Source organism: Corvus kubaryi, unplaced genomic scaffold (assembly GCF_017639235.1).
Source record: "Corvus kubaryi isolate FWS band 111438036 unplaced genomic scaffold, C.kubaryi_AGA036_p1.0 65034, whole genome shotgun sequence".
Taxonomy (NCBI): Eukaryota; Metazoa; Chordata; class Aves; order Passeriformes; family Corvidae; genus Corvus; species Corvus kubaryi.
In genome coordinates, this window is record NW_024581711.1 from 7,451 (window position 1) to 20,512 (window position 13,062).

A 13,062-nucleotide genomic window follows, 5' to 3' on the forward strand; every position below is an offset into this window, starting at 1 on the left:
CCTGCCCTGGCAGCGCCGTGGGCTGGCACTTGAGGAGGCTCCGAGGCTGTGGGAGCGTGGCAGAGGGGCCGAGCTCCCGGCCGGACCACCGCGGCGTGGTGCCGGACCCATCCCGAGCGCGGTGCCACCGCTGCCAGCCCGGCCCTCGGCAGTGGCCGCTGATTAATCCCAGCCGAGGGCCCTTTGAGCGGCGTCCTCAAACAGCAGCGCGCTCCGAATGAGCCGGTTTCCATCTGAATCATAAGCCTGCAAAGTGCCTGCGCCGCGCGGAGCCGGGCAGACATGTGTGTGCGTGTGGGGCTGGATGTTGATTTTTCCCTGAAACAACTCAAGGCTTTATCAGTCCCATCTCTTTCCCACGGTTTTCTGTTGCCAGTGAGGTCACTGGTCCCTTTAAACTGGGGCTGAGGCCAATGTGCAGCGGCTGGAAGGGGGGCCGTGGGCAGGAGGGGGGGGACATGAGACGGTTCACACAGACTGTTCCTTTTACAGGAAGATTTGGGATTTCGACCAGCGAGCGGGAGGAGGCGGGGGGGCGCGGGGGGGCCCTGGGAACCGGGGAGCGCCGGCGCGGCCGCGTAATCCGTCACTCCCGGGAGATGGTGGCTCATTAACCCATTACCCGGGAGGTGGGGACGTGCCGGGAGGGAGCCAGGGAAGGAGAGCCGGGGGTGGGAGAGGCAGAGCGGGCAGGGGAGGAGCCGTGCGGGGCCGGAGCGGCGGAGCCCGGGCAGGGACAGCACTGCCCCGAGCACGGCGGGGAACGACGGCGGCGGCCACCGGGGCCACGCGTGGGGCAACCTCGCCGAGCCCACCGGCCTCTCCTCCCGCCAGGATGAAGCGGCTCTGCGAGGAGAGCTCGTCCGACACGGAATCTGACGGCACCATCGACGTGGGCCGGGAGGAGGAGTACAGGTGAGGGCAGCCTCCGTCCCACGCGGGTTTTTGGGGTCCCGGCACGGCTCCCCCAGCGCTCGGTGCCTGCCGGGGCACGGCTCGGGGGGGCACCGGCTCTGCCACGGCGGCACCGGGACACGGCACGGGAGGGCACCGGGGCTGCCACCGCCGCAACCGGGAGTCCCTCGCACCTCGCTTAACCCCTCGGGGTCGGGCTGGTCCTACGCGGACAGGCAGGATGACCTTAGAGCGTCGGCCAGGGCTGGTGCTGGCCGTGGGGCTGACCCCGCAAGGAAACCGAAGTGGCCATACAAGTGTTAAAGCTGTGTTAGGAGCTTCAAGAGAATCCCATTAAAGCCAGCGCGGTGGCCTTCTCCTGCCAGGTGGGAGAAGGGCAGCAGGAGCCCGTTCTCTGCACCCCGAGATGGGGCAGCCCCCCCCGAGCAGAGGCACCCACACCCCTGTGCTCCCGGCAATCCGAGAGCTCCCAGGGAATGGGGAAGAAACCACATTTTTTGTGGTTTTGCATGAGAAAAACGCTTCTGCTCTGCTGATGCATTCGTAAGGCACCAGCTGGGGCTGTGATGCGTTAGGGAGGGAGCCCGAGCGGGGAAGGGCTGCCCCGGTGCCCCTCGGCAGCGCAGTTCGCAGGCTCTGTCCCATCAGCTCTGGGCTTTGCTCTTTGTGAGGGAATGGTGAGGACAAGACCCGTGTGTGGTTCCCCAGGCGATGCCCTCAGGCTTCCCCGTGCTCCCCTGGCAAAGGGCATCCTCAGCGCCGCTGGCAGCCCGGGTTCCCAGGCTGGGTCAGCCCTCCCAGGCTCCGAGGGTGCAGACGGCGCAGGGGATGAAGGAAAGGCTCTGTTATTTGTTCCCATCCAAAAATCAGCTGCTTTTGAACTCTTGTTTCAATGGCCAAGTGTCCCCCTTCCCTCCGCGACCAGCTTTGGATGAATTCATTCCCTCTTGCTCTTTGGTATCCTGAGTGGAGCAGCTGCCTGGCAGGTGCCAAGCTCAGGTTCTCATGGGACTAAATTCATGAATCTGCTTCTGATACAGTCACAGCAGAGTCGGCCACGTCGGGCACAAAATGTCCTGCAGGGATTCCCTGAGCCCTTACGCCGTTTCCAAGTGCATCGATATTTAAGCTGCTTTCCGGCTGCAGGTGAAATATATCCCACCTCTCCACATCAAAATAGCAGCAGACTGAGTCCATAGGACCCCGAGGGATAAAATACCGGAATTGTCACAATATTTTATTTCAGTGACCAGCAATGATGAACTTTTAATCTCTCTTTGGTGCTGCTAATGTGTTTGTCCTCTCGAGCCAGTAGTAGAACCAGGCTGGCTGTGATCTGGTGATATTTGTATAGGTGGATGTTGTTCCTCATGTCACGCAAATCCGCAGCCAAAAGAGCTGTTCCTGCCCTGCAGAGGTCACACCCCAAGTAATGCCATCCTGCATGGGATGCTGGTGGATCCAGAAAAATCAAACACTTCCAGGTGGGGAGTGTGGAGGAGTGATCAGAGCAGAGAGCGGCTGCCTGGCTGGGGTTCCCAGCCCATTACCCATCGGCCGAGTGGTTTGGGCAAACCAGTTTCCCCGTAGTGAGGGGATGAGTCATGCCGGGTGTGAGGCTTGGATCTGTGCTTGGAGCAAGTTTAGGCTCTGGGGTCACTGCAGAAGTGCAAGATCTGCCCAGATCACAGCCAGAGCTGTGCTGTGAATGACAAAACTGAGCAAAGAGCAATGCAGAAATTTTAGTCATGGGGAATATACTCACGCTATCTTTTATGTGGTTCAAGTCCACCAGATGTATTTTTTAAATACATTTTGCAGTGAGATAGGTGTTGATATCCACATCTGGAACAGCAGCTCACAAAGAACAACGCATCCAGACCGCCCTGCAAAGAGAGTTTCAAAAACCACTGTTATTTTTGGGTGCCTACTTTGCATTTCCAGGTGAATTCAGCACCTACCCCCTGCACCTAAAACACCCCGGTGTCTGTGCAGAGCCCGTTTTCACATCAAAATGGCTCATTCTGTGCACGTCTGCGTAGCTGGCGATGCATGTTGGTACTTGTGGAGCCAGCCAGCACCTCTGCCCAGAGAGAGCCCACCCAGCAGACATTCAAATAGGGGACCTGTATGGAGATGAGCGGAGCAGGCAGCAGAAGAACGTGTTATTGTGTAAAACCACTTCTGAAAGCGCCTCGCTTGGGCCTATTTTTAATAGGCTGAGTTGGGTCTAGTTTTCAGCTGGCTGCAGACAGCACTGTCTGTGCAGGAAAATCCTTAATGGACTCCTATTAAAATGCTCTGTCAAACTGAAAACCATTTGGATTGGGGTGAACCCAAGTGGCCCTTTCCAGATTTGGGTGCCTGACACGAGCTCTGGTCCCTGCGGCGCGCTGGGCTGGCCGGGATTGCAGGCGGACGCGTGTTCACATCCCTGCTTCGAGTTTCGTAAGGCACAGAAGGAGCCCCGAGCCAGTTCCACTTTCCAGAGGGACAAACCCTGAGCCAGTTCCACTTTCCAGAGGGACAAACCCTGCTTGGGGGAGGCAGGACGTGGCCTGGCCAGCCTCATCCCCCCCCACCAGCCACGGGGTCTTGCTCCAGGGAGTTTCCCACGGTCGGTTATCCATCGTTATGGGGACCTAAGGGTTGAACTTTGCCTCCCTCTGCACGTCTAGGGCTGACCTTTGGTGTTTTTAGCCTGGCGGGCACAGGGTGGTTTGTGGGGCCCTGTTCCTTAGCCTGTCCCCACAATGTCACCTGTCCTCTGAGCCAGCAGGAGCGTCCCTGCTCCGTCACCTCCTGCCAGGTGTCCTCCCTGCCCCGTTCCTGGCCCCTCTCTGAATGGTTCAGAACATTGAGAACATCCCAGCCCACCCCAAAAATTGTGGTTTGGGAAGCGACTCTCCGGGAAGCCCTCAGAAACCACATCAGTGCCACCGCTGGCCTCACCCTGAGGAGCAGCCAGCACTCCCTGGGTGGGAGCTCGGATCCCTGGAGCCCAGATCCCTCCTGCTATCGCGGCTCCGAGATGCAAAGCCTGCAGACAGGGCAGGCTCAGACACGAGGGACGGGAGGTTCACACATGGAGGAGAAAAGGCCACGACTCCAGAGCTCGGATCGCTGCTTTCCCAGCCCCGTGGTGATGCCATCGCAGGCTGGGATTGAAGAATTGTACCTGGGAGTGGATGGACATTCTGGTGCAGAAATCCGTCCCAGATTTCTGGGATGTGGTGGGAGATTCTCGGAGGGGAGAGAGTGGGATTCAAGTCTCTGCTTGGCTCCCCATCCCCAATTCCTGAGCTCTGTGTTGTGGGTAAAAATGAGATGGGAACCGCAGAAGACGTTTTTTGGGGTGGGGGGAGGAAACTGCAGATGGCAAATGTGTGTAGAACATATGTGCAACAGAGGTTGCTCTCCAGCCAGTGCTAGAAATGATCCCCTCTCCTTCCTTTCCAGCCATGTTTCCAGGTCTGTGTCTCCCACTACGACATCTCAGATACAAGCCAGGAAGAAGAGGAGAGGGGTGAGTGTCCTTTATGATGACCAGGGCAGGCTGGCCCTGACTGTGTGCCAGAGATGTCCCCCTGTGTGCACTGGGGGCCTGTCAGCCCATCCTTATTGTGAGGCCACAGTACAACATCACCTTTACACCCCTCCTGCTCCATCCCCTGCAGAATTGTCCCCAAAGCCGATTTTTTTGCAGAGGTTTGGCCTCATATCTGGCAGAAAAGGGGAGAGCAATTTCACCTGCGGTTATCTCACCAGTTCACGTTTCTTCTCTCAAATTTTGCACCCCAAAGCACTCACACACACGTGGCCCTTTCGAAGCACCTGCAGGGCTTTAGATCTGGGAGCTGTGGCTGGGAGTGACTGTGGTTTCTTCTCTCTGCTTGGAAATCTCCACAGATCATCGAGAAGCGGCGCCGTGACCGCATCAACAGCAGCCTCTCGGAGCTGCGGCGCCTGGTGCCCACGGCCTTCGAGAAGCAGGTGTGTGTTTGTGAGAGCCCCTGGTGCCCTGGTCCCACGAGGGCTGCAGGGTTTGGGGTACGGCCTCCAGAAGGAGAAATTCTGCAGCAAGGCTGTGCCTTTCTTATCATCCTCACTCCAGGGAGTAAGTAGGTGGTGGGAATGGGGTGGTGGAATGACATTGGCAAATATTCAGGAGCCCTGGGGAGGATAAATTCAATCTAGGAAGCGTTTTGCAGATATGAGGAAGCACAGAAAGAGGGATTTTTCAATCTGCATTGGGAAGGAGCTGGTTTTTCTGCTCTCTTGATGTAAAAAACAGAGCCCTGGTGGATGCCCCGCGCCACTCTGAGCACTCCTGGGCTTCAGGGAGGTTTCAGGGAGGAAGTCATCGGTCAGAGCCCGGCTCCTGAGAGGCACAAAGCCCTGGACCATAAAATGACAAATGGCTTTTCCTTTCTGCTCCCCACACAGGGGTCTTCCAAGCTGGAGAAGGCAGAAATTCTACAAATGACAGTGGATCACTTAAAAATGCTTCACGCCACAGGAGGAACAGGTAAGAACTGCTCTTAGGAGCACGGGGTGAGGTGAAGGTGCAAACCTGGAAGGAAAATTCCCCATCAGCTGCAGCAGCGAGCTGCCTCCAGCCAGCTCTGCCTGCTTCCCAAGGGAAATACCTTTTGAGGGAGGGCAGATGGGCATTTTCCTACAGATGGGTCAGCATCCCATGCATCCATTTGGGAGAGTGGGACAGGTGGGGAGCTGAACCCCCCCCCAGCCCCACAGGGACAGCACTGTTGGTGTCACACCCCCTGCTAAAAGCTGTTCAGCCAGGGACTCATTTCTTCCTGCTCAGAAATGGAGCCTGCTTCCAGAAAAACCATATTAAACCCTTTACCTCCTCCCTGGGATACATTTCCTGCGGAGGCTGAATTCTGCATGAGGACTCTGCAAATAAACAAGGCTTTTTTTTTCCCTTTCTGTTCTTTTTTTTTTTTTTTTTTTTTTTTTTGTGTGTGTGTCTCTTGGTTGTTATAAGAAGAGAGAGGGAGCCCTGTGCAAAATTCAACAAAGGTCTTATTTGTACTGGGACCTCAGTACAGACCCTCTGTCCTGTTCCAGTTAACAGGATGGAGATCACAGCTCCAGTAAAGAAGCCTCTGGCTTGCTTACCACCCAGTTTTGGCTTGCTGGGGACATTGCTGGCATCCAGGCTTTGGTTCAGGGCTGTAACTTGGTCTGGAACATTTGTTTAGATATTCAGTTTGACTGCACTGCAACAAAGGGCTGCATTGTCACGAGAGACCCCGTCAAGCACAGTGGTCCAGCGCTTCACTGTGCTGTGACATTCTCTGCTTTATTGCTTATGGCCTCACGAAGCTGCAAGTTGGGAGCAGAAGCCTTAAAATCAGCGGCAGAAGCCTTAAAATCAGCAGAAGCCTTAAAATTGCTGATTTCTGTGGCTTTGAGCTTTCTCAGCCCAGCTGTTTTGGTTCTGCCACTGCCCTGTGATGTTGGTTTAAAGGGAGTGTAAATTTTGGGAGCCAGGCAGAGGGAAGTGGTGCTAAGCTGTGCCTTGAGGAGGCACTGTCCTGACTGGAATGGCCCCTTGGCAAAGGCAGCCCAACCCCAGTGCCCGCCCAGCCCACAGCCATGTCTCCAGCAGTGATAACGGATAGAATCCAACAGGAAAAAATTCTTCCTTCCTGAGCACAGCTAATGAAACCTCTCACTGGTCTCACACGGAGTGAGAGGCTCCCTGACCCCGGCGGGTTCATCCCGGTCAGATAACCGCAGACGCCGCTCTCACGCACGCAAACGTCCGGTCCCTCGGGACACCCACTTGGCTGCCTGCTTCAGGAATATCACACGGCAGCAAAGTGCCTCAAGTGAAATACACAGTGCACTAGAGAGGGTAGTGAAATCCAAGCGCATTCCTGAGCTCTGCACGGCCTTACTGTCACCCACCTCCTCTCCCTCCAGGCTTCCTGGATGCCCGGGCTCTGGCCGTGGATTACAGAAGCATCGGCTTCCGCGAGTGTCTCACCGAAGTTGTCAGGTACCTGGGCATCCTCGAGGGCCAAAACGCCGCCGACCCCATCCGGCTGCGACTCCTCTCCCACCTGAATAATTACGTGGCAGAAATGGAGCCTTCACCCGTGGCCACGTCCCTGCTGCCCATCCAGGCCTGGCCGTGGTCCTTCCTGCACGGCGCCGCGGGGCCTGTGCAGATCCCCAGGAGGGAGGCTGCTCCTGCTCCGGTTGTTTTGACTGCATCTTCCCTGGCTTACCCGAGCCCCGCAGTGAGGCCGGCCCCGCTCCGCCGCGTCCCCGGTGAGATGCTGCCATCCCGCCGGAGCTTCCTGGCCAGCAGGATGGGCTCCTCCAGCCGGAGGGCCCGGGGCGCTGGCTCGGCCGCAGCCGTGCCGGCCGTGCCCAGGATGCCGTCGCCAGCGGGAGCACTGAGGGAGGGCTCATCCAAGAGCAGCCAAATCGCCACATTCCTCTTCTCCCCAGCCTCTGCCGGCATCCCTGTGCTGCCAGCTTACGCGGCACCTCCCGTCTTGGGTGCTGCCACGCAGGGACCCGGGATCAGGGTTGGGACATCCAGGATCTGCCGCTCCTGGGCGACGGAAATCGGGGCTTTCTGACCCTCCCTTCCCCTCCGGAGACAGGAGTTCTTCAGTGCTCATTGCCCGCAGGGCTGAGAACAAACTCGGTTGAAAAGGCATCTTTCCTGCTTTGCAGAAGCCAAGGATCCATAGAGAAAATTCTCTCTGCTCTTCCCTCCCTCCTCGCGCCGCCCTCCTCGCCTCGCCGTCGCACCTCCTCTCCCTCGTGACGCCTGCAAACGTAAATCACATCTGACTCCATGTACTTGTCTGCACGAGGCCGTGCTCCAGACCCTTCTGGCTACGAGGGAGGGGGCACACGCAGATCCCAACCCCGTTCCTCCTCCAGCAAACCCCTCTGCAGAACCCAGCGTTGCTGTCCTTCGGAAAACAACCAGCCTTGAAATACTGTCTCTATTCCCCCGAGGACTCGGAGCTGCCAGCCAGACTCGCTCATGCTGATTCCCTTCGACGCGTCCCCCAGCTGCAGCTCCTCATTTTGGTGTGGTGGGATGGACACAGCTCACACCCCATGCCCAGCACTGCTGGCACCCACGAGGCAGGCTCCAGCCCCCCCCCGCCCCCAGCTCCCGAAGAGAACTGGCTGCCTGCTAATCCCTGTGCTTTCCTCTTCGCATTACCAGCTTTTCCCACTTATGTGCCCTTAAGGTGGAGTGAGGCAGCGGCTTAGCAGGGCTCGTTCCAACAGCCCCGCTGAAATCCCGCCGTGGCTGCAGGGCCTGCGCTGGGTTCCCGGCACAAACCCTGCCGGAGCAGCCGGCCCGGCCACCCGGGCTCAGCCCTTGCCCTGCACCACCGAGGTGTGAAGGGGCGAGACAGAGGATTTCAAAGGGACGCCTGTTGTTGTTGCTTTTTCTTCTTTCGGAACCCAGGGTTCCAACAGCCTGTCACGGAGGGGAAGGCTCTGACGGCCAAAGTGAGAAGAAGATGCCTTTCCCTCTGCCAGTCTCCCTGCTGGAGCTGTCTCTCCTCCACCCCCTGCTGAACAGCCGTGACTGCAAAGGGGGAAAATGGGTCGGAGCAGCCTGAATTTGAAGTGCCTCCCTCGTTCTCCCTGAGCCCAGCATCCCTCACCCTCTCCTCCCACAGTGTTTCTGTTTTCTTTCTCCAGCACCACATTTGGGTCTCACACCTCTCATCCCCCTCCCTGGGCTGGGACCAAAACCCACTGAGGTGTCACTGCACTTGTCCTGAGTCCTGAGAGCTCTCCCTGCCTTGCCCTGTGTGCCCCCAGATGACTGACACAGCAGATTACAGCTCGGCTCCTCCAGCTGGCCTCCCCTCCTCTCTTCGTTGGGCAGAAAGAACAGAAACTTGAAGCTTTCAAGCCACCCCGCTCCTGTGCCACGTCCCGTGGTGGCAGGGCAGGGTTTCCCAGTGCTCCCTCTTACCTGAACAGCCCCTGCTCCGTGCATTTGTGCCTTGACTTGCTGGGATACACGTGCAGAATATCCTGGACCCAGCTGCACGCCCACCCCTTGCCCACCTCTACCACGGAAAGAGAGAGAAGGTCAGTGCAAAGAAAGGTAAAAAAGAGGGAGAAGATCTCTTTTGAATGGGAGAAACTCTTCCCATGCCTCAGGTCAGAGGTGCAGCCGGTCGGGCTGTGGGGATGAGCTGTTGTTTTCCTTCCTGCAGATGGTATCTGCCATGTGCATGTCAATGTATGTATCTGCCTTTGTTTGGAAAGTGAGTCCCTCCCAGTTGTTTTGATGGAAGTCATCGCACTTAGCGCACAGAAATGCCTCTGCTACTTCTCACCCTTGTCCTCAAGCACCGGAATCAGCCAGGAACAACATATTTCCTTTTAATAAAGTCACAGGAGGGAGGTCCTCATGGACCCTGGCTGTTCCTGCAGCTGGTTTGTGCACTAGAGCTCACGGCCTCACTTTACACTGTGCAGTGCTCTTAGATTCACAAGCTGTGACATCAGCAAAGGTGGCAAATAAAGTCTTTCAAACCCCCTGTCCTGGTTATGAAATGTAAGTGTTGAAGTGAATCCGATCTGCTCATCCAGCCTGCCCGGATCACGGAAGGGGCCTGTGAAGGTCATCGATGAGTAATTTTGTGGCAGGTTTTGATTCCTGAAAAGCTCCAAAAAAAGGTGAGATGCAGCTTTTAAGGTGACATCCCCTGTGATTGTTTTATAGCTCTTGGTGACTCTGGCCCCAAGACTTTTTTACTTTGGAAAATGAGTCAAAATCAGCCAGGTATTCACCAAGGCTTGCTCTGAGATTGGCAATAATCCGTCACTCGAGAAGAAATCATTTCATTTAGGGTCTACGAAAGTGTCAGGGAACAGATGGGGTCTGGCAGAGCCTCCAGCAGCCAGACTGAGGGCTTGCCCTGGTCTCCTGACCCTTTGCAGCCGAGACCAGAATAACCTCTGTGGCATCTCGCTGTCGGGAAACGCTTTGGACTAAACAAAGCGCCACAGCTGAGAGCCTGTCTCTGTTTTGAGGAAAGGAGCAGTAAATGATCCCTCTCGTGAAAGATGCTTGGGAGAATTTTACTGGGGAATGGTGGGAATTCAACTTCCTTTCCCATAACTCCTTCTCGCTGCAAAATGCCTTTCAAAACCGCCCATAAATCCCTTCCTTAAGTGCTGTGCGGGGAATTGCTGGAAGGGAGCAACTGCAGCTGTGATGGAGTAATGCAGCATCCGTCTGGAAGCGGGGAGAAACTTCAAGAGCAATAATAGGGCTATTGATGACGGCTCGTCCCGCTGGTGCCTGGGCTGCCCTGACCCGGCTGGAGGCGGCGGTGGGAGCTCAGTGCTCCGGTGTGGCCTCGGCCAGAGAGAGGAACCCAATTACCCTCCGTGGGAGGCAGGCACACAAACCGGCCCCGCGGGCTACAGTGCTAAAACAAAACAGAGACAGAGGGAAAAAAAGAAAAACCACTTCCTGATCTCTGCGGATCAAACGGGAGCCGGGGCGGGTGGAAGGGCATCGGTTCAGCCCCGTGGGGTTTTCTCCCCACAGCAACACGGTGATTATAGAGCAGTAGCTCGGGACTGCAGCTTCATTTGATTTTTTTTTTCCCAGGGTTTTCTTTAGCCTAAACGTCTCCTCTAATACATCCTGGCAACTTTTGATCTACCCTGCAGGGGAAATCCCCGAACTCTCCGTGCATCCTTGTTCTTCAGGCAAAAAAATTCCTGCTGAAGAGGCCCGTGGGAAGGCGTGGGCTGGGGCTGCGGCACAGTGGTGTTAAAAAGGCTCCCAGCCCGACACGGCTGGAACAAAGCAGGGTCCTGATGAACGAGCCTTGGAGGGGACAGGGACACTCCCAGGCCGTGGGAGATCTGCTGTGCAGCAGGTGCTCCAGGAGCGAGCCCTGCCCTCCCGAATTCCCCGGCATGGAAAAACGGGGCTCATCCCGGTTCTGCTGCTGCCTGCCCTGGGTGAAATGTTCTCCCTCCTTTCTGCTCGTGGAGCAATCCCGCCCTGCCATCTGCTGGTGGAAATCCTAAAGCCGAGGTGGAGAAATCCTAACCCGGGGGGTGGCGTTTGGTTGAAAACCTGCCATCTGTGCTGAGAGTTGGGCGATCTTTTGTGGTGACCATCAAGGGCCGAGGTACAGCGCAGACACACGGCAGCAGAGCAGCTCGGGAGGCCTCGGGATGATTGATGTGTCACCCACCAGCACCATCGATGGGGATGGATTGGCAAGATAAAGCCATTAACAGATGTCCCCTCTGCTCCAGGCGCTGCTGAAGGTCCTGAGAGGGCCAGCTGGGAGGATCTCAGGTATCGCTGGCCACCAGCAGCAGCTGCACTCGTGTGTTGAGGACACCGAGAGCAGTGGGGTCCCTGGGGGCAGTTTTGTACCTCCAGCCCATCAGGCCGTGTCGGGAGTGAAAAGGATAGAGGAGGACACAGCACGTGTGGCTGTCTGCACGGAGTCCCCTGGGAGGGAGCACAAATGTCACTAAATATGCTTCAAATCAAAGCCGTTCGCAGCGTAGCCACAGCGGCTGCTGCAGCCCAAGGGTGTTCTGTGTGGAAACACACTCTTCGAGCTGGGCTGTGTTTTGACTTCAGCCGTCAAAGCAGGAGCTGAACACTTCCACAGCGAGATGCCTGTGTCAGTCCACGGTTTCCCAGCGGAGGAGGTGCCAGCTGTGAAGGACCAAGCACAAAACGGTGGCAGGCGTGACCCCACCAGTGCGGCCTCCCAGCACCAGCAGCTGTTGGGAGAATGATGAGACCAGGAGGAGGATGATTTGTGCCATTTGTGTTTTTCAAGACAGAAAATACTGCAAATCGTTACAACTTGCTTTGCTATTTTTACCTTTATTCTGCTACTCTTGATTATTCCACTGTAATGAAGGGGTAGATACCATATCCCATTTTTATGATAACACTGCATCCCGCTTTTAAAGCAAATTAAAGGCAATTTAACGTAGGATTGAAAAGCCACAATGCCCAGCTCACCAGCCTCTACAGACTATCTTAGTCCCCCTTAGCAGGCCATCCGTGGAGCCTGAAGGTCACTGATGAATCACTGAATCCGGCACTGCCGTGTCCTCACGCTCTGCTGAAGATGCTGGAAACAGATAATTACGGGTCTCCCTGGAGCTGATCTCGTGAGCGTGAAGCCATGGGACAGCAGCAGAGGGGGGTGAATCCCTCTCCCATCCCAGCAGCTTTCTGCTGCATTCGGAGTCGTTCAAGCCTCACCCTGGGACTGACAGCTCGCTTCCATGGAGAGACATCAGGACCCTTGGTCCTGCTCCAGGGCAGCCCATGATGGGAGCTGGCACAGCGCCGGGGCTGCTGCAGGAACTTGTGCTTATTTGAGGAAAAATTATGCTCTGAAGAGGAGGAGGTTGTGGGAACAGCTCCAGCTCCAGCCACTCCTCATCCCACTGCCAGCGACACCTCCAAAACCAGAGCGTGGAGCAGGGAGGAAAATGATCCCAGAGGAATTGTTTGATCCCCTGGTGCACTCCTCTGCTCGACCAGCTCCTTGCCCTGGTCCCAGCCCCATGGCCCCTCTCTCCCCAAGAGGCTTCCCTGGGGTTTTTGTGTTTTATGGTGGGGCTGAGCTGCCCCGTGAGACGTCCACACATGGGAGGATGGGGTGGGAGGGAAAACAACCCCAAAAACCCTTCTGGGGGGGGTGTTGCTGTGGATCCATCTCTCTGCCAGCTGCCCACAGGGGATTGTTTGTTCCTAAATCGGTCTAAATGTTGAGGTGAAACTTGTGTTTTAATTTACGGCTGCTGCTCCTCACTGGGGGCCACTGAACACGCTGGCACCATCCTCTGACACCCCTTGGGGACATTTTCCGGATTGATGGGATCCCCTCTCAGCCTTCCCTTCTCCAGACCGACCAGGCCCAGCTCCCACAGTCTCTCCTCATCAGGGCGATGCTCTAGACCCCAAATCACCTTCGTGGCCTCCGCTGGACCCCCTCCAGCAGCTCCTCACCTTCACAGTCCTGAGGACAAGCGGGCACCGCTAACAATTAATTAAAACACCTAAAAAAAAAAAAAAAAATCAATCCGGGAAGCGACATCATTTCCAACAACGTT

General features: G+C 56.5%; 1 protein-coding gene across 1 annotated transcript; it reads left to right on the forward strand.

Annotated features, from left to right (window-relative positions):
• The first annotated feature begins 677 nt into the window (after positions 1 to 677).
• Positions 678 to 9,485, forward strand: LOC121672913 (hairy/enhancer-of-split related with YRPW motif-like protein). The gene is made up of 5 exons (XM_042045818.1): positions 678 to 915; positions 4,375 to 4,441; positions 4,825 to 4,908; positions 5,362 to 5,443; positions 6,871 to 9,485. Exons 1-5 carry the CDS (start codon positions 836 to 838, stop codon positions 7,536 to 7,538), a joined length of 981 nt encoding a protein of 326 aa, XP_041901752.1. The 5' UTR covers positions 678 to 835; the 3' UTR covers positions 7,539 to 9,485.
• The last annotated feature ends 3,577 nt before the right edge of the window (positions 9,486 to 13,062 follow it).

Bases quoted from the DNA above. Each gene is read 5' to 3' on its own strand.
- LOC121672913 (XM_042045818.1), top strand. From the start codon at position 836: ATGAAGCGGCTCTGCGAGGAGAGCTCGTCCGACACGGAATCTGACGGC. The intron at 916-4,374 runs GTGAGGGCAGCC...CTTCCTTTCCAG, and splicing joins GGCCGGGAGGAGGAGTACAG to CCATGTTTCCAGGTCTGTGT. The intron at 4,909-5,361 runs GTGTGTGTTTGT...CTCCCCACACAG, and splicing joins CCACGGCCTTCGAGAAGCAG to GGGTCTTCCAAGCTGGAGAA.